The 20,934-nt window shown below is 50.2% G+C and overlaps 1 protein-coding gene across 1 annotated transcript in view; it reads right to left on the bottom strand.

The window, feature by feature from the left end:
- The window catches only part of LOC144724173 (short transient receptor potential channel 7-like), a 47,568-nt gene extending 27,621 nt beyond the window's left edge, over positions 1-19,947 (bottom strand). Inside the window, exon 1 of the mRNA XM_078603095.1 lies at positions 19,664-19,947. Coding sequence (XP_078459221.1) covers positions 19,664-19,893 — 230 coding nt within the window. The 5' untranslated portion in view covers positions 19,894-19,947. The remainder of the gene's footprint in view (positions 1-19,663) is intronic.
- Between the last annotated feature and the right edge of the window lie 987 nt (positions 19,948-20,934).

Raw genomic sequence — 20,934 nt, 5'->3', positions numbered from 1 at the left:
CCCAGTGGCGATGTTTACTACACACCGCACCAGGTACTCATTTGAGGCTGAGTCGACCTAGGGGAGGCCCAGAACCTGTTCAGATAATCGTCATTGGTTTTGGTGGTGGCTGTGAGCAGGAAACTCGGGTCACCTGGTTCGTAGCGCAGCGCGTTAACCACTGCGCTACCGCTCCCCACATTATATATACTAAAACAAAGATCCCCTGTATAGCCTTAACAGACTGTTGGGGCAAGTGTTGTTAGCGAGCACCTATGAAAGCCGGCACGGCACACGAGGGGGTGGGTGGCCAACACTATGCCCGGCCGCCTTTGTCTCCCCAGTGGCGATGTTTACACACTGCACCAGGTACTCATTTGAGGCTGATTCGATCTAGGGGAGGCCCAGGGCTGGTTTAGATAATCGTCACTGGGTGTTGGCCGTGAGCGGGAATCGAACTCGGGTCACCAGGTTCGTAGTGCAGTGCACTAACAGCTACACTACCGCTTTACACACTCACACACAAACATTCTATATTCCATCATGGCAACTATCACCGTAGAGGTGAAACTGAGCACCCATTCAAATCACAAGAACCAGTGCTGAATCATTTATTGCAGTTGGCACACCGAGAGCACGTATAAATGATGCACTGCACGTTAAATGGATCTGATGATTGGGAGCCGAGGGAAGACGTATTGCTTCTGGGTGCGGAGGTTGTGGGCTGCTCACGCCCGTGTGTTTCTAAACAGCGATATGCCGCACTGTGTGGGCGGAGTGGTGGCACAGTGGTTAGCGCACTGCACTCTGACCTCTGCAAACCTTGTGGGTCGGTGCCTCCCATGCACCATGACCTCAAAGCGATGCACCAACTGCGCTGTGCTGAATCATCCGCCTGCACCGCCGCACCTGCCATGGTTAACTTGAGAGTGGAGAGCGGCAGCTGAACCGGTCCCTGGGTCCTCTCGACATTAAGCAACCCGCACTGATCACCGCGGTGACATATGGTCAGTCGTGCCCCATGAGCGACATGTCGGGGGAAGGAAGAACTTCAGCCAGCAATGGATTGAGAAAAGCCTGCCGATGTTTATTATGATCACTATCACGGTACGCTGCTGCTGCGGCGTGATGGTGAGCACACCGGCTTCGCGGTTTGGAGGTCATCAGCTCGGTCTCCTGGCATGTCGGTGGCAACATCGGTGCAAGTTTCTTTAAATTCCCCCACGCCTCTGTCCACCCAACGGTTTGGATGGGCTACTTCACAGCTGAGCGGCACTTCGCGCGTGGTGGGGTGCATTGTGGGTACCCCCATCTCTTCCGAGACATTTGGCCCGCACGGAAAAGGAGGCCCAAACCACTCCATTCTACAGAGTCGAGTTAATTATTTGGCGATGCTCCTTCATTGGCAGTGGTGCACAAGCACAGAACATTCACAAAAAACCCCGCAAAATATTCGTCCGTAACGCTTTGGCGTTCGAAGGAAAAAAACAACAGATTATAACGGCCGACGTTTCAGGTGATGGCCCTTCCTGACAGCACACAGAGAGAGGCCCGAGCGAGAGAATGCAGGCGATCTGTAGCGCTCCCTCTCGTGGAGGCACCGTACGCCCGCAGGGGCGTGAGCGAGCAATTGCAGGGCTGCCCCTTTACCTCCCGTCGTAATCGTATGCCGAGTGCAACCAAACCCAGCTGTGGCCAGGCGCAGACCTGAATGGTTCACAGGCCGCCGTCTATTCTCGCTCAAAGCGACGTGACGGGAGCTCTCGCTTGTCACTTGTTCTCATTAATAAACCGCGTGGCTCCTCCGTCGATGCCTTCATTTGTATCGATCAATTAATCGATCGTGGCATTTCATGGTAAGGCGCTAGGCGCCATCTGTTTTTTTAGAGAGAAAACGAGAATGTCGGTAGCCACGTATTGATGCGAACTATTAAAATCATGAACGGGCACGTGCGTGGTGAAACCCTCCTGTCACTCCACTGCTGGATGAAGCTCTCTTCCACGCCGTGAGGGTAGCTGCCCAGTGCGGATTGGTTAGGAGAACAGAGAATGGAGCGTAGTTGCAGCACAACAGCGGATTTGCGTCACTGCCACCTGCTGACAATGTAGCCCTGAAGCAGCCTGAAGCAGCCTACAGCACGGGTTTTACGTACAGTAGTAACTCTTGCGAAATGGTCATTGTTATACGTTAAACCAGTGTTCTCCAATGGTCATTGTTATAAAATGGTCATTGTAATAATTTAAAACAGCGTTCTCAATTGGTCATTGTCATAATGTAACCCAGCGTTCTCCATTGGCCATTGTTATAATGTAACCCAGTGTACTCCATTGCCATTGTTATAATGTAACCCAGTGTTCTCCATTGCCATTGTTATAATGTAACCCAGTGTTCTCCATTGCCATTGTTATAATGTAACCCAGTGTTCTCCATTGCCATTGTTATAATGTAACCCAGTGTTCTCCATTGCCATTGTTATAATGTAACCCAGTGTTCTCCATTGCCATTGTTATAATGTAACTCAGTGTTCTCCATTGCCATTGTTATAATGTAACTCAGTGTTCTCCATTGGCCATTGTTATAATGTAACTCAGTGTTCTCCATTGCCATTGTTATAATGTAACCCAGTGTTCTCCATTGGCATTGTTATAATGTAACCCAGTGTACTCCATTGCCATTGTTATAATGTAACTCAGCGTTCTCCATTGGCATTGTTATAATGTAACCCAGTGTTCTCCATTGCCATTGTTATAATGTAACTCAGTGTTCTCCATTGCCATTGTTATAATGTAACCCAGCGTTCTCCATTGCAAGGCCCGCGGGCCACTGGCGGCCCCTGGTGGCCTTCAGTGTGGGCCCTGACACGTGGTCCTCCGAGAGTACACAGCGAGTGACAACGCCCAACAGCAGCATCAGCATCATCGTGCTGATGCCAAACCCAGCGACGGGTTGAGATGTGTGGCGGCCCTCACACTGCTGACGTCTTATCAGCCTCTTGGGTTCTCGCTTGGTAATGTACAATAAAGCGAAACTAAGCAGAGCGGTCACCCACCCAGTCACTCTCCATGAGAACAATCATAATGAATGCACACTGTAAAATAATTAATCACAATTATAGATAATGCACAAAACGTTCATTGTTCTGAAATCTTCTAAAGGAATTGCATTAAAAGCACGGGGAGATGAAACGTGAGTCAAAGTGGAATACCTCAAACTAAACGGAGTGGCAACTCTTGAGGGATCAATCGGAAACCGGTCACGGCATTGGAGATCAGCGAGAGGATTGCAAAACGTAACAGCTCAGAGACTCCACGCTGAACGAGAAGAGACGCGAGTCGTTACACGTGAAACGTGCGCTGGCGTGGCACTGCGGTCCGCAGCAGGCGTACTGCAATGGGGGGAGCAAGGAGGAGTGATTATTTATGATCCTGGAAACACCCGAAGCTGGAGATGGATGTGAGGAGGTGCGAGGCAGGCGTCGTCACAGTGAACACTCTGAATGCCGCGTGATTTTCGCGAGCCCCAACGACTCCGTGTGCTCGATTACCCGCTGAATAATACAATCTTCTACCTGGTTTTCATGGAAATGCTTTCATCCCCAAGCCAACAAAGCCCCATCAGCTTACGACGGCAGAATCAACAACGGCAGAATGTGACAATTGTGCGCTTTGCACTGTGTATCCCTTGCACGATGGGCATGACGCAGGATGTCATATCGATGTCATGCCGAGAGCTTCATTTTTCATGGAATATTTTCCATAAACCTAAACCCCCTTGGAACCCACCCACACACTCACTCACCGCCCCCCCCACCACCCACCACCAAAAGCAGGAAAACATTTTCTGGAGCTCAGCACCCAGACAGCGTTGGCTGAAATTAAGTCCATTCTCACTCACAGACGTAACGAGAAAGCAGGCACACCACCCTGTTTCGTTTTTTCCCCCTTCTCACAAATAAACACCGACAGCCATCGGTTTCTGAAATTCTGGGCGTGAATTAAACCCCGGCATAATGTACAGCCTGCCACGGACATCGATTTCCAGAGGGCTCCGTGCGCTACACTGGAGTTCATCGGGAAATGCCTCTTTGTGAATTACGTGCTGTTTGAAGGCGTACGAGCGAGTAGGGAAGTGTGAATTTCTACTCTTAGGTTTTTTCGGTAAAGTCACGTAGGTAAAATAAAATAAAATGTTAATAAAAGTAATAATGGAAATAAAATAAAATAATAAATCACATCAAATCAATTTATGATTTATTATTTTATTTGCATTATTACTTTATTAACTTTTTTTTTTACCTACGTGACTTTACCGAAAAAACCTAAGAGTATGAATCCTTGCAGTCACGAAAGCTTCACATCTAGAAAGTGTGAATTTATTATTGTTGTTGTTGTTACGTGCCCTGTGCACATTACATGGAGCTAGGACCACATCAAACAGAGTGCTTTATGAGTGATCACCGTGCATAACAGGTGTTATAGGTTGCGTATTTGGCTGTTTTAATTCCCACGTGATAAGCCACTTCGTTGAGCTATCATTTGTGGCCAGGTCGCTTCTGTAGAAGAGCTACGGAGCTCAGTGGGCCTTACCTGGTAAAAAAAAGTTTCTCGTTAATGTTGCCCGCAGTTCACCACCCCGCATTGACCACGGATCAATTTTGGTGACTGGCCCACAATCGGTGAACTTGTCAAATGTGAAAGTTGTGAATTTATCGAACGAGGCGGACCTATGATGGACGCCGTTCACTGTCAAACAGGTGTTGGATGGGCGCTCGTGTTTCATCATTGTCCGGGGCTTTGCAAAGTAAATTCCACATTCCTGTGACCGGAGGGACACTGCTGCGGGATCGCTCAAGTGAATGCATCAACGGGGTGGAGCGGTGGCGTAGTAGTTGGCGCACTGCGCTCTCAGCTCGGTGACCTCGATTCGATTTCAGCCCATGGCTAATGTCAGCGGCGGGTGATGTCCGACCCAATCCTGGGCAACCCCTTTCACAAATCTGGCGTGACCGGTCAGGTGAAGTATGGTCAAACAACTCGCAATGTCAACACGGTATATGGGGAGGCCTTCATTCAGCATTGGTTGACGAACTTGAAAATGAGCTTGAACTTGAACATGTCCAGTATATAATGAAGTTGAGTAAAAGAACCTCACTGGGTCTCAATACTCTTTTTCAGGCGTGACTTGCATGGGGATATTTGGCAACGTCCTTTGAGAGCAGTGTTCTTCGCTAATCTTCAAGCTGGGGCAACTTTCGCCGACAAGGCATCAGTGTGAGTGAGGGCCGTCACACATTTGAAACCATTGGGGGGTTTGACAGCAGCACGATGATGATGGTGCTGGGGTGGTGTTGTCACTCGTTGTGTATTGTCTGGGGCCGCACTGAAGGCCACCAGGGGTCCCAGTGGTCCGCAGGCCTTGCAATGAAGAACGCCTCTGTTAAATAAATGTTTGAAAAAAATGGATCTCTACTGAGCACACACATTCATTCTATTAACCTGCACTCAACTGGATATATGCATGAGGTCGTGCCAGTCTAACAATGGCCACGCAATTTTTGCTGACATGGAGAGCAGATAACAGCACACAACAGACAATTAGCAAAACAGCAGGCCTGCATATTGTGGTATTTAATGTAATTGCGCTATTATTGAATCACATCTTTTGTTTTCCAATAACTCACGAACAAAAGCAAACGACAAATGAAGACGTGTCTACTGGGAATATTCGCCCTGGAGATAAATGCGTCCTGTTGGTTGGTTACTTTGTTGAGCCAATAAGTAGAGAAGGAGTTAGTAATGAGTCCAAATCATGCCCCTCGTCAACTCGATCGGTCACTGTGCTCATAATTGATTTCGGGTCAGATCGCCGCGTGAGTCAAATGCCAACAATGTGTGTGTTGTACACCCGCCTTCACCCGGCACAGTCGATTAATGAACGTTGTCTAGTGATGAACAAACGTGGCAATGTAATATTGCTTCAGCACACACACGGTGTGTTAGAGGAGCAATCCGCAACATTTAACAATGACGTCGTACCAAATTCAAAATGTTTGTACGTTGAACTTCTTTTGCGCTGTACGTAGCCAACCGCGCGAATCGGAGGTGCGGGGGAAGGACAACAAACTGAACACAACAAAGCAGTTCTCAAGAAATTAGTTTGTCAATCTAGATGATCTAAAAGTGCATAGCTCCAATGGCTTCCTAATATCGGAAGGAAGAGCATTCCAGACGGCCGAAGAAGCGCATCTGAAAGCGCATCGCGATGCGGTGACCACCGTCTTTGCACGATGGCGCGCCAAAAGCCGCCGCTGCTGCTGCTGCTGCGAGGATGACCACCGGAGTGCGCGTGGTGGTTGTTTGTGCTCCTTGAGATCAGCAAGGTAAATGCTGGGCATTGCTCGCCAACATACCGGAAATAGACTGGTACTTGCCATAGGAATGTGGATCGACAATCCAAGATCACTGCCATGTTTTTACTGGGATTTTTTTTTTACTGTTTCAGCTAAATGCTAGTGGCATCTGCGTGGCAATGCCGTCCACCCGGGTAGCGTGGCGCGTGGCCACACGGGGTTGATTGATCTTGCTGAGTGAAAAGCGTGAAAAGTGTGAAAAGCTGAAGCTCGCTGCCTTCATCACAATCCACCCAACATCGTATTGAGGTCAAGTGGTCCCTTATCAATTGAGATTTGTGGGCCAGACACACGATTGCCAAAGGTGAAGCAAGTCGATAGCCTAATTGTGGTAACCCCTACAGCTTATGACGAAGGGCAAAATCTATAGGGGGGTCCGAGGGGCGTGCATGACCCGTATGCGTGCTTGCCGGTGCGGCAAATTAGTTAATGTTTAACTCTAGACAGCGGAGGGAATGATCACATTTCATCATTTTACCAATTTTAAACCCTCTCTGACCTGCAATTGTCCACGCGCCACGCAAGTTGCAGCGAAGACGTGGAATTTAGGCGAGTCTAATGAGACAGGTCACATGGCAATATTCTGTCTTACGATTTTCCAACATTTTTTACAGAGCCCAAGGGCATCTCCAGACAGAAACTCAATGCGGGCATTCACCCAGGGAAACCTCACCGAATTCTCAAAACGTTTGACAGATTCACTTTTCAATATTTTTGACACTGAGAAGAACACTTGGGTGTCTGGTGAAAAATAAGAACCCATCCATCGGAGGGATTAAAAACTGTAACTCTTCACGGAGAGGTCAGCACCTATTTGCTGTACTGCCTTCGACAGGCAACTCAGGTGATGGATGCTCTGAGCACGGTGGTTAGAATTTGGCATGAACCACCAACCCCACACCAATCTAGCTAGATGACAGACATTGTTCCATCGCACGCAGTGATGGTTGCAACACAATGGCCAGCAAATATGGCCCAGCTTCAAAATTACCAGACTGCATGCACTCAGCAGCACTCAGTCTGGATCGTGCGGGGACGCGTCACCACCATGCATGACACCGGTGCCATTGGCTACCCCAGGGCCACGTCGTGCCCAGTACAGCAACAGTCATTGTTGTTGCGCTGCGGGAGCTAAACTTGCACATCTGTAGCTACCTCGCCTTCACCAATCCGCACTGACCAGCATGGCGAAGCATGTTCAAGATAATCTCCATCGCGGCATGCACGGGGATTCCTCTCGCTCGGCAGTGAATTGGCAACGCGGCTGTACACGTGCACGAGTGAATGACTGTACCGCTTTTTTGTGTAGGCAGATTATAATTAGGCGTTTGTGTTTTTTTTCTCCTCCGTCTGTAGACCTGTGCCTTCCATAGTTTATCTGGAGGGCTCTTGCCAACATCGGGCGCTATTCCAGCGGCATTTGTTTAACAAGCCTGGCTCTGTTGACGAGACCCTGCAGGTCGAACCCGTCCCAGGGTTTGCTTGCTCAAACAAATGCTGCCGGATAGCGTCGGTCTGAAGAGACAATAGGCCGATGAAGCACACGCGTTGTCCAGCTATCATTGATGGTCAGGTCACTTCTGCGAAATAAGCTGGTGGGTCAGTGGGCTTTACCTGGCGACGTAAACACATGTTTAGTTTTATCGGGATATTTGTTAAAGTTATTTGTTTACCTTTGCTATAGTTTGTAATCTTAGCGTGTTTTTGTTTGTACTGTTTGTTGTTGTAACGTTCTGACCCCGTGCCCCGATTGGACATCTGTGAAAAAATTGCTTCACAGCCCCATCGGATTCCTGCTGCGGTATACAATAAAATAAAAACATTCCGATTCCGATGCTTTATTTATATCTGTGCAGGCACCGAACGGACCTCTGCTTGTATATTTATTTGTCTTGAAGCAACCAGCCGAGCCGGGCCCTGCCGCCCCCCGCCCTCGGCACGACACCGGCAATCATGTGGGTCACGTAGGCGATGTGCTCCGCCAATGTCCCACCCTGCTAATGCGTCTCTCGCTGGGGGCGGGGGGGGGGCGGGGGGGGCGGGGGGGGGGGCATGGAGGCCACGGAGCCGGAGGGGGTCGCGTGCCGGCCACCTGCTCACGAGAACCCCGCGCGACGTGGACGGATGACGACGATGACGGTGGTGGTGGGGCGATGTCTCCCGTGGCCACGGTGATTTATTCTACCCCCGACCTGCCTCCCCCGGCAGCGCAAATGCACGGTCGGCTAAACTCGCGAGAAATGCCCTGCGCTGAGCGGCCGCGCGCCGTTCGGTGTTTACGCGTTTGCCGGCGGTCCACGTCGCGTCGGCACAGGCGTCGTCGGTCGGTTCCCTTGCTGGGCGGCGGGTTCTCCGAGCCATCGCCATCTCGCGTGGACTTGCGCTGGCACCGACACAAACGTCATGTGGTGTGTGTTGCGCGCCCGCGACATACATGCCGTGCGCTTTTTTGGGCTCTTTGCCCAGGACTGGTTGACGAAAGGCTCGCCACTCATGTTGGTCATGGCCAGGGATCGAACTCAGGTTGCTGAGTTCATAGCGCCCGTTCGTAGGAAACCCTGAATACATAAACACGCGTGGCGTGTAACGGTTCATCAGCACCACGATTCAATGAATTACCATGATATAAGGTCACGAGTTGATGCAAGGATGAAGGATACATAGAAAAAAGTGATTGTAGCGGCCTCTGGCGGCTGTAGGGGGTGGTAAAAACTCGTTCCTTCTACTCGAATGTGGAATTTTCGCTGCTTCCACGCGCGGTCAACGGACACGAGCACCATTCAAAAGCGTAATGCTTCTCCTGTCAGCATCATAATCATCACCATCACATCAGCCGCCATCCTTTCACGTCCCACGATGCTACACTCCGTATCTCTCGCGCACGCGAACCGATCCTCGTCAATCCGTCTCCGCGGTGGTCGTCCTCTCGGCGCGAGTTCCATCCTTCTGTTTTCGTGTCGGCTGCCACTTCGTCACCAGTCGGACCCTCTTCCCGAGACGCGGGCCCCTTCTGCGTGTCTCTGATTTGTATTTGTTCCCCGAGCGATGCGTTCTTATTTACCTCACTGCAATTTCCAGCCGGCGTGGGGTCGGCGCCGTTCCCCCCCCCCCCCCCCCCCCGTGTGCTTGTCAGCCGTGTCTAGTAACAGGTCATATTTGATCATCACGCGGCCTAAACCAAAAATCAATTGTGAATCAGGTCACATTTATGTGTTTTTGTTGTTGTTTAACGCAACAGCTGAGCGCGGGTTCACAGGCCCAACATTTCCAATGACCAAACAACAACAACAACAACGCAGCTGTATCGGGGTTGTGACAGCTGCGAGTAGCACGTTTGTTTGAGATGGAGCGAGGTTACACGAGCTTGAGCAGAAGAGGCGATGGGGAGGGCACAGCGCGTGAAGAAGCAGAAAGAGGAAGCGCTGTGACCTGCGCTTTAACACAAAGTGCGGCGGAGGTCAATCTGGTAGGTACCCGAGTCCTTGACACGGTGGGGAAATGAATGAGCGAAGTCCACTTGAGCAGTCAGCATGGCAGTAGTGATAGAAGAGTGGTGATGATGAGGAGGAGGAGACGGTAAGGAGGTAGTATCTCGCAGCCGGCGGTGAGGGAGTGATGGGGGGGCATCAGCAGCGGGCGCTGGGTTCATTAATCAGCCTGCCCGCTTCGCGTTGAATTGCACGAGGAGCCACGGAAGGTGGAACTGGGGCGATCCACCCCCGGCAGGTCACCAGGATTCCAGCTAATGAGGAGTGTGTGCTTTGCATCGAACCGTTCTAATATTTGTACACGGGGGTTTTTTTTTAAAGAAGGCTTTGGCACGTAAAACAAAAATCCTCACGCTTCTTTTTTTTCGTTGACGATACACCGATCGAACACTTTGCGCGGTGCGCAATGCATTCTGGAGTTGTGTGGCGCCTAAATGTGATTGCATCTCAATCCGCTGTACAGAACAAGTGGGGACATTAATATTCCCTCTCTCGAGAGAGAAAGAGAGGCAGTCAGTCAACGACCGTGTCACAGATCGCAACTATATTTCCAAACCCCAGATTGTAACTGTCACGCACACGACGAGATTTACTACCTCGAATGAGCGCGCAGTTCCACAAACTACGAGACTTTCTCCTCGAGATTGAACGTAACTGTAACGAGTTCTGGAGCACCCCCCCCCCCCAGTGCTTCACATACATCGTGCGCAGCTCGAAACCCATCGGTTCTGGCGGGTGACATTGCACGCGTGAATGGTGAGCGCAATCAACAAACGCAAATCGTCGCCGCCCTCGCTTGATGCTGATGCCGCTGCTGATGCCGCTGCAGACCGCAATAGCGCACGTGCCTTCACGGAGGGGCGAAGCGCACTCAGAGTCAATTGCATTCGCCCTCTTTCGGCTGCGAGATAAGACGTGCGCGGTGCTTGGCTCCCCTTCTATCAGCAAAACGTCGTGATAGATGGGGGCCAGACCACTCCACGTACGATGCCGCTAAGCAGCGGCACTGTGGGAGGGGTCTCGGCGAGGCTATTGATGTCGCTGCCGATACGATCAATGCATCGAGAAAAGGTGGTCACCGCATCGCGCGCTTTCGTATGCGGCCGTCTGGAACGCTCTTCTCTCCGATATTAGGAAGGCGCTGGGAGCTGCGCGACTTGTACGTCTACGTTGACAACTCGTTTCATCCAAGCTGCTTGTTGTTGCGTTTAGTTTGTTGTCCTTCCCCCACAACTCCGATTAACACGGTCGGCTACATTCTTGTATATACATACACAATCATCATAATCAGCCTTAACCAATCCACTGCTAGATGAGTTTACCGAAAGAACCAAGAAGATTACATTTGTTATCATGTTACAGTGTTATTATTACCCGTTTCTTTTTCCATTAAAAACGAAAGTCCCACAAGTGTTAAAACATGTTTTTGAAGCGCCCCCTGTACATCACCACGCGGCTCAGTGCGTGTTGGTGAAGGGAACGGGGAACCAGGATGGGTTCGGACATTCGAACTCAGGTGGCCCAATCGATAGCGCAATGCACAATCTGCTGCTCGTTCCACGCCACCCACTGCCCCCCCCCACCCCTCAATAGATAACTAGAAGCGATTGGTGAAAATGTATGCAAATATATCGCAACCATTATTACACTCCCGACATCCCAATTTCATCTCGGTGGGTGACTCCAGCAGGCACGAATATGGATGAAGGCGATTCCTACAATTCCGCTGTTGCGATGACAAACCATGTACCCAACCTCTCTCCTGTACCGTAATTCATCAACTCCACGTGCCAATTTTAAGTTCACGTCCGCTTGCAGATTTGTTGCACGTGCTAAATGTGCTCATCGGGCCTTTCGCGTCAGTCAAACTGGTGACACGTGCAGGGTGTGCGCAAAGACAAAGATCCCCCATATAGCCTGTAACAGATTTTTGAGGAAAGTGCTGTTAGCGAGCCAATTATGGGGTGGGTGGGTAGCCTGCACCACGTCCGGCTGCCTTTGTCTCCCCAGTGGCAATGCTTACACACACCGCACCAGGCACTCATTTGAGGTTGAGTCAACATAGGGGAGGCCCAGGAACGGTTCAGAAAATCGTCACCGGTGTTGACCGTGAGCGGGACAGGAATCCGGGCCGTTAGGTTCGTAGCGCAGCGCGCTAGCCGCTGCACTACCCACACAAACACACATTCACACGTACAGGCGAGTGGGGAAAATGGGATTTGGAGAGGGGAGGAGGGCGTGCTTAGGCAGGCGGAGGGAGAGACAGAGAGGTGTGGGAGTGTGGATGCTTGTGGGAGTAAGCACGTCAACATCTGCCGCAACGAGATGTGGCGTTTCAGGGCGCATTTCAAGTAGCGCATGCGATGCTACGGACAGAATGACCCTCTGCATGCTCGGTTAAACCCTCGTCCAGTGATCAATGCATCTGCACAGATGATTCATGGAAGATACTCATCGCTTGCTTGCACCTTTCCTGCATATTTATTTGTCTGATCGATCGACTTTATTGCAAGCTTCTTGTCCAAGGGTGCCCGTCGTCAGAAAGTGACGATACAGGGCAATGGAATCCTTACAAAGCTTAAAACGAAAAGGATTTTCAGTCAAATCAATACAATCTGTTTTTATAACCATTTTTTCCACACACAATGCATTGAGACAAATACGATTATCAAACGCATTTGCAATCAATGTGTGTGTGTGCATGTTTTTCTTTAAAGCGATGAATCAATCAATCAAACTATTTCTGCAATTCATAGTGGTTTACAGGCATGAACAGTAAAAGTGAAATTGTAGGCAAAATAAAATCACATTGTAATCCAGTCTCCAATGAAATAGTGATCGAGAGGGAAGAGACTACGTTTGTGAAAGAGACTCCAGATTGTTCGAGGTTTAATAATCGTCTAGAATGATGGAGAAAAACGAGCCGGCTCTCAGTATTCCGGTCGAAAAGAACCCCGACTCGATTAATTCACCCCCGACGCTACGCTACAGCTTGGCGCTACTCCTCTGTTGAATGTGAAATTGTTAGCTCACCCTTCTAGCAATGCACAAAGCGCATGTCTCTTGGGTTAAGCTTCTGTCTGTATCGATATGCCTATTTCTGAAACACGGTGTATATATAAGAGAGATATGGTTTCACTTCAAATAGCCACAGGGTTGTGTAATGGGTTGTGATATAGCTCCATTAGTAAGGCAGCACACGTACAATCATGGAAACATGGATTCAAATCCTGGCCAGGTTTGTTTGAGTCTCATCATCACCATCACCATCAATAATTCATCATCATCTTCATAATGTAACTGGACAGGGTGAAATGAGCACCAGATGTTCATTATATTTTGATGGGAAGTTAACTACGGCTGTCTCATTGAGAGTCTGCAGCCCCTGCCACAGTAATGTTGAATTGTATCGACTGGCTCGTGACAAGCAATGGATATAATCGCCACGCAATGCGCGTCTGGGTGCGGTCAAAGGCAGTTTGGCTGGCACATTCAACGAAGGGTGCAGGATTTCCGCCTGTTGTCTAGCCAGCGCTCACTCTCATACTGACCATCGCACCGATACACAGCAGTTAGTTCAGGGCGAGTCGGCCTATGGGTAGGTCAAGGCGAGGTTCATAAACCGATGCTCACTAATGTGCAATTCATATGGATGTGGTTGCATTGCAGTGGATAGCAGCACATGCGCGCACAACAAAGACAAATATCCCCCGTATAGCCTTTACAGACTGTTGGGGTAAATGCTGTTAGCGAGCACGCGATGATGTAGATGGCCAGAACCACGCCCGGCCGCCTTTGTCTCCCTAGTGACGACGTTTACTACACACCGCACCATGTACTTATTTGAGGCTGAGTCGACCTCGGGGAGGCCCAGGACCGTTTCAGATCAATCGTCACTGGTTTTGGTACCTGTGAGCGGGAATCGGACTCGGGTGGCCAGGTTCGTAGCGCGGCGCGCTAACCGCTCCACCACCGCTCCGCACATGCACACACGCACGTGCACGCACGTGCTACAACTGTACGTGCGTGCATCTCAAAGCGCTGATAATAGAGTCCCCGTCCCCACCTCGCCCCCACCTCTGCCGAAGAGACCTCGCGTGCAATTTGCTCGCAATACGTGGCGTGTCACACCGCGATGGTGTTCCACCCGCACACGTTCGTCGGATGCGATCAACTAATGGGGATGGCCTGTACCTCCGCATTAAGCCGAGGCTCCATCTCTCCAATAGACACCCGTGCGGGCGGCAAGCGGCCCGTGGATTCCACTTGGGACCGCCGGTTAGAGACCATACGACCAAATATTGGGTGCATTTACTCGCATGTATGTCCATCGAGCCAGGCTAGAAGTGAAATGAATTTCAGCGGACAACTATGGAAGGGGCATTTGCATGGCAGTGCACTTCGCGTCCGTAATCATTGCGGCGCGTTCTCCCACTTGCACGCATCTCCGTGTGTTGTGCCTCACGAAGGAATGCCAGAGAGGGCATCGCTGCAATGGAATTCTGATCGAAAACTCTTAAAATCCATAAAACTTTAAAAAAAATCTTCTTCCCTCTTCATCATCGTCTTCGTCCTCATCTTCCTATTCTACTCAAAAATTCTGCGTGACTGAATTAAACGCAGCGCAAACAATTTGAAAAAATGCATCTGATTCATTCTAAACTTGGACAGCTGACTGGAATGCTCTTTGCTATTCAAAGTAACTAAACTCTTTTGAGCAATTTAAAATAAATTTTTCGAATGTTTAACTCAGCACTCCCACTGATCCGAACCCTAACCAAAGAGCCAGCCAGACCCTGGTACCAGCCCTACCACTCATCTAATCAATTAGCCAGACCTGTATACGAGCCCTACCACTACTCCAACTAACCAGCCATCCACTCACTGATACTAGCTCATCGAGTAACTGTCCCACTTACGCGAACCCAACCCATTAGATCGTGTAAAAATAAATGTGTCGTTAAACCCGCCACCACCCGACACAGCCAATTAGTAAGGTTTGTCACGTAAACAGAACGTGCCAATTCGTTACTAGCACAGCACATCGGTGTGTTGGAGAGCAAATCCACAACATTTACAATCTGAGTACGACGTTTTTACCAATTCGTTACTAGCCCAGCACATCGGTGTGTTGGAGAGCAAATCCACAACATTCACAATCTGAGTACGACGTTTTTACCAATTCGTTACTAGCTCAACACATCGGTGTGTTGGAGAGCAAATCCACAACATTTACAATCTGAGTACAATCTCACCCGCGGCACTTTTCACCTTCGCGGGTTGATTGTCAGTGGCTGCCGCTGGGAGCGTCATCTGCACGAAGCGCGCCCTGCCCACGGGCGATGGCGCAGCCTGGCCGCCACGAGTCCCCTGTGCGAGGAATTAAATCCCCCCCCCGTCCAATCTCCCCCTCTCTCCCACCTTTGTGAAGCCCAGCACCTGAGCCCCCCTCTGGCCCGTTGCGCCGTCTGTCCGCACACTCAACAGCTCTGCTACCCCCGCCCGTGGGCAGTGACCGTGAGCGTGTTTGTTGACAACCTGGTGCATCTGTGAAAAAAAATAAAGATTCTGATTCTGAGCCTAATTATGTGTCGTTGTATATCGCATGATGGGTGGACAGTTGTATAAGCATAACTAATTTATGTCGCGCAAATTAATGTTTAGAATTTCCCATCAGCGGAGCGGCTTTTATATCAGCATTTGTTTGAGCAAAACAACACTCTGTATTGGTTTATACTTTCTGGGTGTCATCATCAGCAGAGTCCAGCTTTTACTGGTCATTGCTCAGGCTGCCTTGCCCTGCCTGTCCCCGTGTGCTTTGTGGCTCCGCACAGCGGAGACAAATCACTGTGCAGAGCGGCTCCCACACTCACGTCTATCGATCAGCCATGAGCCTTCAGTTACAAGCTGTCGCGCCAGTCGATTACGGGAGCCTCCATTTTGTTGGCGATTACCTTGCTACGAAAATGGTCAGAAACATGGACATTGATGAAGAAAATTAAAATAACGTATGAATGCACAAAGTCTCGTGGAGAAAATGCGTACTTGGGATTACAATGAGAGAAAGGCAGAGGAATCCATGGATTAGAGAACATACCACAGGTTAGAGGCATATTTAGAACTTTTTTTAAAGAACAGCTTTAGGTAGGACAGGTCGCTCGGAGGGGAAATACGGATGGTGGGAGACAATAACAAGAGAGGTGGCAGCCAAGGGAGGGCTTCAACCGCGGAGATGGAGCGTTGACATCGGCTTGTGTGAGCGTGCCCGATGGATTGTTGAGAGCTGGCAATGGTCTCGGGAGGCCATCATCCATCGGTGGATGTTTGTTGCTGCTGAAGACGACGACATGCCTGTCGACCCCTTATCAGTGCCCCTACCTCGTTACAGACAAACTCAGACCGTATTGGTCACCCCGTGCCCCTTGAAAATCTCAAAGTTCATCCTGCAAAGTCCCGTACGGCTGTACGCAGTATGGATATGAAAACTTAATTTCTCTGTACAAGAACACGGGGTAAACCGTATGGGGTGACAGGTTTGTGATGATGATGATGACGGCACTACAATTTATTATGCTAACGCTCGTGCACTAACCGCACAGGTAACGCTATTCTGTCAGAGTGTATATTCTATTCTGCAAGAGTGTATCTTCTATTCTGTCAGAGTGTATATTCTATTCTGTCAGATTGTATATTCTATTCTGCCAGAGTGTATCTTCTATTCTGTCAGAGTGTATATATTCTATTCTATCAGAGTGTATATATTCTATTATATCAGAGTGTATATTCTATTCTTCTGCCAGAGTGTATATTAAAAGTGCTTTGTTAAAGCATTTCGGTGTTAATCAGTCACTTCCTGACCTTGTTGAAAAAACTAATTACTGGTAAAAACAAATACATGTAAATCAATCTCGCTGAAAACTATACAGATAGAGACGTTCGCTAAGCTGTGCGGTGGTAAATCATCATTATGACAATGTTAACAGTTTCTAAGCTATCAACCCAGCGGTGTTTGTTTAACAAGCTGAACTGGCGATGAGACCGAATCCTGCCCAGAGTTTGCTCGCTTAAACAAAATGCTGCCGGATAACATTGGCACAGAAAGCCAATGGGCCAATGGACTGAAAAATTATATAATAAAATAATTACAATTAGAGGGGTCCGTTCGTCGGGGAGATGGAGCGATGAACTCAGTTCATGTGCGGAGGCACTGGATGGATTGTTGCATCACGAGATCGTGAGATGTGTCGGCAGTTTGGGGAGCCGTTCATCCAGCGGTGGTTTGATCACGGCTCATGATGGCGATGATGTTGACTTGGAGACCCAAAGCGAAGGTCTTGCTTGGTAGCGTAGCGGGCAGCATGGTGGCCAAAGCTACGGGTTGGGGCGCCCTTGACGACCACCATGGGATATATTTTCAACAACAGTGTCAGAGAACAAACAAGGTATTTAAAACGCGGTTTTAATTGTTATTTTCACGAAAAGGCTTTTATTTACGTTTCCAATTTTTATTTTTATTTAGTTAGAGCAGTCCCGGTTGGCTTCCGCAACATTTGCGCATCGCATGTTCGTTTCCATGTTGTTGTCACGTAGACTTCGACACCGCGAGCGTAACGATGATGCGCTTCGGGCAAGAGGAGCCCTCTGGGTACCACCGCGCGAGTCCAAATCAAATATTGGGGCCCCACCCGACCGATCGCCGCACCCCGTGAGCTGATAACGTCGTTACTGCGCCACTGGTCCTGCCTGAATATTTGGTAATGAAACACGACGATACATCAGCTGCCGACCATCGCAAAATGATACGTGGCCTGTCAGCTCCCCCTCAAGGCATCGCTCTGCGTGGTGCGCGCATTTGTGTCGCGGGACTGCGAGCGCGGTGCGCTGCAGACGCGGCCACCCGAGTTGGATTCCCGCTCGTGGCCCATAACAGTGACGATTATTTGAACCTGGGTCTCCCCTAGGTCGACTTAGCCTCAAATGAGTACCTGGTGCGATATGTAAACATCACCACAATAGGCACTCGCAAACAGCACTTGCCCCAACGGCATGTTAAGTCAGAGAGCGGTGGTGCAATGGTTTGCATACCTGCATTACGAACCCGCCAAACGGAGTTCAATTCCCGGCCACGGCCGTGTTGAAGGTGAACCGGGACCCACTTTCGGTGTCCCGTTCACGCACACTTTCCTCCGGTGAGTCAAACTCAATGGGAGACGAAAGGCAGCCGGGCGCCATACACCGACAGATGACTCGCGCGCGTCAATAGGTGCTCGCTAACAGCAGCGCTCACGCCGCCTGCAGCGTGTGCCAAAACTACCGAGCGCTCCATCATCGCGCGTCCTGGTCACGTCTGAGTCTGCACATCTCGTTAGCCGTACACAGCCCCCCCCCCCTCTAGCCCAGCAGTGTTGGTTCAACACGAGCAAACCCCCGGCTCGGTTTTCACATTCGTTGTGTCATCGGCAGTCAGGCTTCCATACATCGACGGCGAGTGATGAACTTACCGAATGTTTATAGGCATGGATGCAAGTCTGCGTGGCTGCACGGGCATCTGTGTCTGTACGTTAAGATGGAATAAACGCATTCCGACCAAAAGACTGAGCCTCATTCTCGAACAAATAGTACTTGGTGTTTACAAAAAAAACGGATACCTCTTTGGGTTATAAACATCGCACATGCGCCAATGGTGCTGTAATATACCGGGTGTAATTATCAGTCTGCTGATCGTGCGAGCGAACGGCGACTCTCTTGTGCGTGTGCATGCCGGACGATTCATTTAAAGATGCCCCACTAATACCGTAGCGAGATATTACGACGTTATCGAGAACAAACATCACGTTTGAATTCCAAACCTCCACGTATCTCCCACCAATCTCAGTACGCGTTTAAAAAAATCTTGAAACAATCTCCACTGCAACAAATGGAGCCATCGCTTTCACGGTATGCACGACATTCACATCACCTGTTTGAGACGAAAGAGGTGGGGGGGGGGTCATGCGAAATGAGCAGGGTATCTATTCGTGGATCACCCCGTGTTGGATACCATCCCCAAAAGGTTCTCGCTACCAAAAGCACTTGTCCACCCCAGCAGCGTGTGATGCCGTCAACACGGGCCAATCTCGCTCTCTGTGTTGGGTCAAATGAGCTTCGCTCATAACATCCCCATCATGTCCACGCACGCCAGTTACTATAGTTACAGCCCGTGTCGTGCTCTACAGCCCCTTGTCAATCCACTGCTGGATGGATGAGGACCTCCCTATGCGGGTTGGTGAAGGCGGGGAGCTGTAGACGACGGAGTAGAGTACAACATTGGGGATGTTCCCGCACCACCGTCTGCTGTCAAGATCAGGGTGCCCGCTCGCAGCGCGGTGACCACACATCCAAGCCCTCGCCAGGATCAACACAACCTGCTTAGATTCTCAGCTCTGGCGACAATGGTGCGCAAATTCGTGCGGTTGTTTCGCATGCAAATCAATAGCAAAAGTCATAACAATCACAGTCACTACAAGGTGTGCAACAGCCCCTGGCCATCTCGGCAATTCATTTAGCATTAAGACCACAAACCTTGCGTGGCCAACGCAAATCATGGCTTTGGCAATGTACAGATATCGATTATAATACGACAGCAAGACGCCTGCGGCTATTACAAGTAATATGCATACACACACGCACGCACACACACACACACACGTGTACTCGCAGAGAGTATAGCAGCTATTGCGGGCGCTGTGCACGCACACACGTGCGCGCAGCACACACACACACGCGCACACACACTTGTGTACTCACACAGGATAGTAGGATAAGCCATCGGAGCCCGAGTCGTGGAACCCCTCCGGCTGCACGCTACAGTCCCCGTTTTGATGCAAGCGGCTTGCCGAGGCATCCATCACACTCGCTTGGCTTCTTGAATCACTCGGGGGGTTTTGGGGATGGCGCTGGAAGAAAGCGTTCGGCTGGGCTGCGTTACGAGTGAGGCTTGGAGTCACAGTCGAATGCCACGTGTCCACGACCGGCATCCGCGGCTCTCGCGTAGCGCCTCGGAGCGGAGTGCGCTCTGCATGCCGACGACGGCGTTCTCGTGTGCATCTGCATGCCGGCTGACGTCACGCGTCTCCTTTATTGAGCCGCTCCTCCTCCTCCTCTCTCCCCGAATCAGCACGTCGACACGCTCGCATTCGCGGGTAACCTTCAGTTTCATGTATTCGGTATAACCCTGTGAGACATGCGGCTCTTGACTCGGGTGTCCGCCCGTAATTGTCCGCCCGCACGAATCGCCTCTTGATGAATATTCATGCGACCGATCATTATTGGGTGCCCGTGGGCAATACACACCAGCATGTGTTTGCGGTGTATATTACAGACATAGTCAAGCGACACACGCGGGATTCTGTCGCGGTGTAAAGGGCAGTGCACTGGACCTGCAACCCAGAGGGTCGCCGCTTCGATCTGTCGGTAAAGCAGCTGCAAGACGGAGCGCGATACTGAACTCCCCTCGCCTCTCTCCAACTCCGCAGTTATAAATGAATGAGCGGTCGATCGGCAAGTGGTGGTGGGATCTTCTTGTCCGCGCTCACACTTCTCTCAATTCGTCTGAGCAGCGTGGAAGAGAAGCCCCCCCCCCCCCCATGTGGGAAGAGCTCTATGGAGCTCCCTCGAGTGAAGGTCCTCCATCAGCAGTGCCATCAATAGGACATTGCAGTGTTGCACCTTGACATCGGCGACAGACGCACGCCACGTGCCTCCTCTCCACGTGCAGAGTTTTAGTAATCATCCTGTGGGGCTTGTGGGTGCATTTTCAGCGGAATTTTGTTTAAGCAGGAACAATCTGTGGTTGGGTTTCCCTGTTTCAGTTTCATCACTAGTCTGGCCTGAAAAACAACTGCTGCTAGCTTTTTTTTCGATTTAAAGCTTTCGTGACTGCAGGGATTCATCTTCAGACGCTGTCTTTCCGACAGACCTGTTCTTCACCTGAGGACGGCTGCTTGCGTTGTGGCCGAAATGTCGCGAGAATTGTATTTTATTATGTTTATTTTTTTATTATTTTATTATTTCCCTTC

Source organism: Lampetra planeri, chromosome 19, assembly GCF_965212315.1.
Source record: "Lampetra planeri chromosome 19, kcLamPlan1.2.h2, whole genome shotgun sequence".
NCBI classification, from domain to species: domain Eukaryota; kingdom Metazoa; phylum Chordata; class Hyperoartia; order Petromyzontiformes; family Petromyzontidae; genus Lampetra; species Lampetra planeri.
This window is presented reverse-complemented; position numbering and strand designations above follow the sequence as displayed.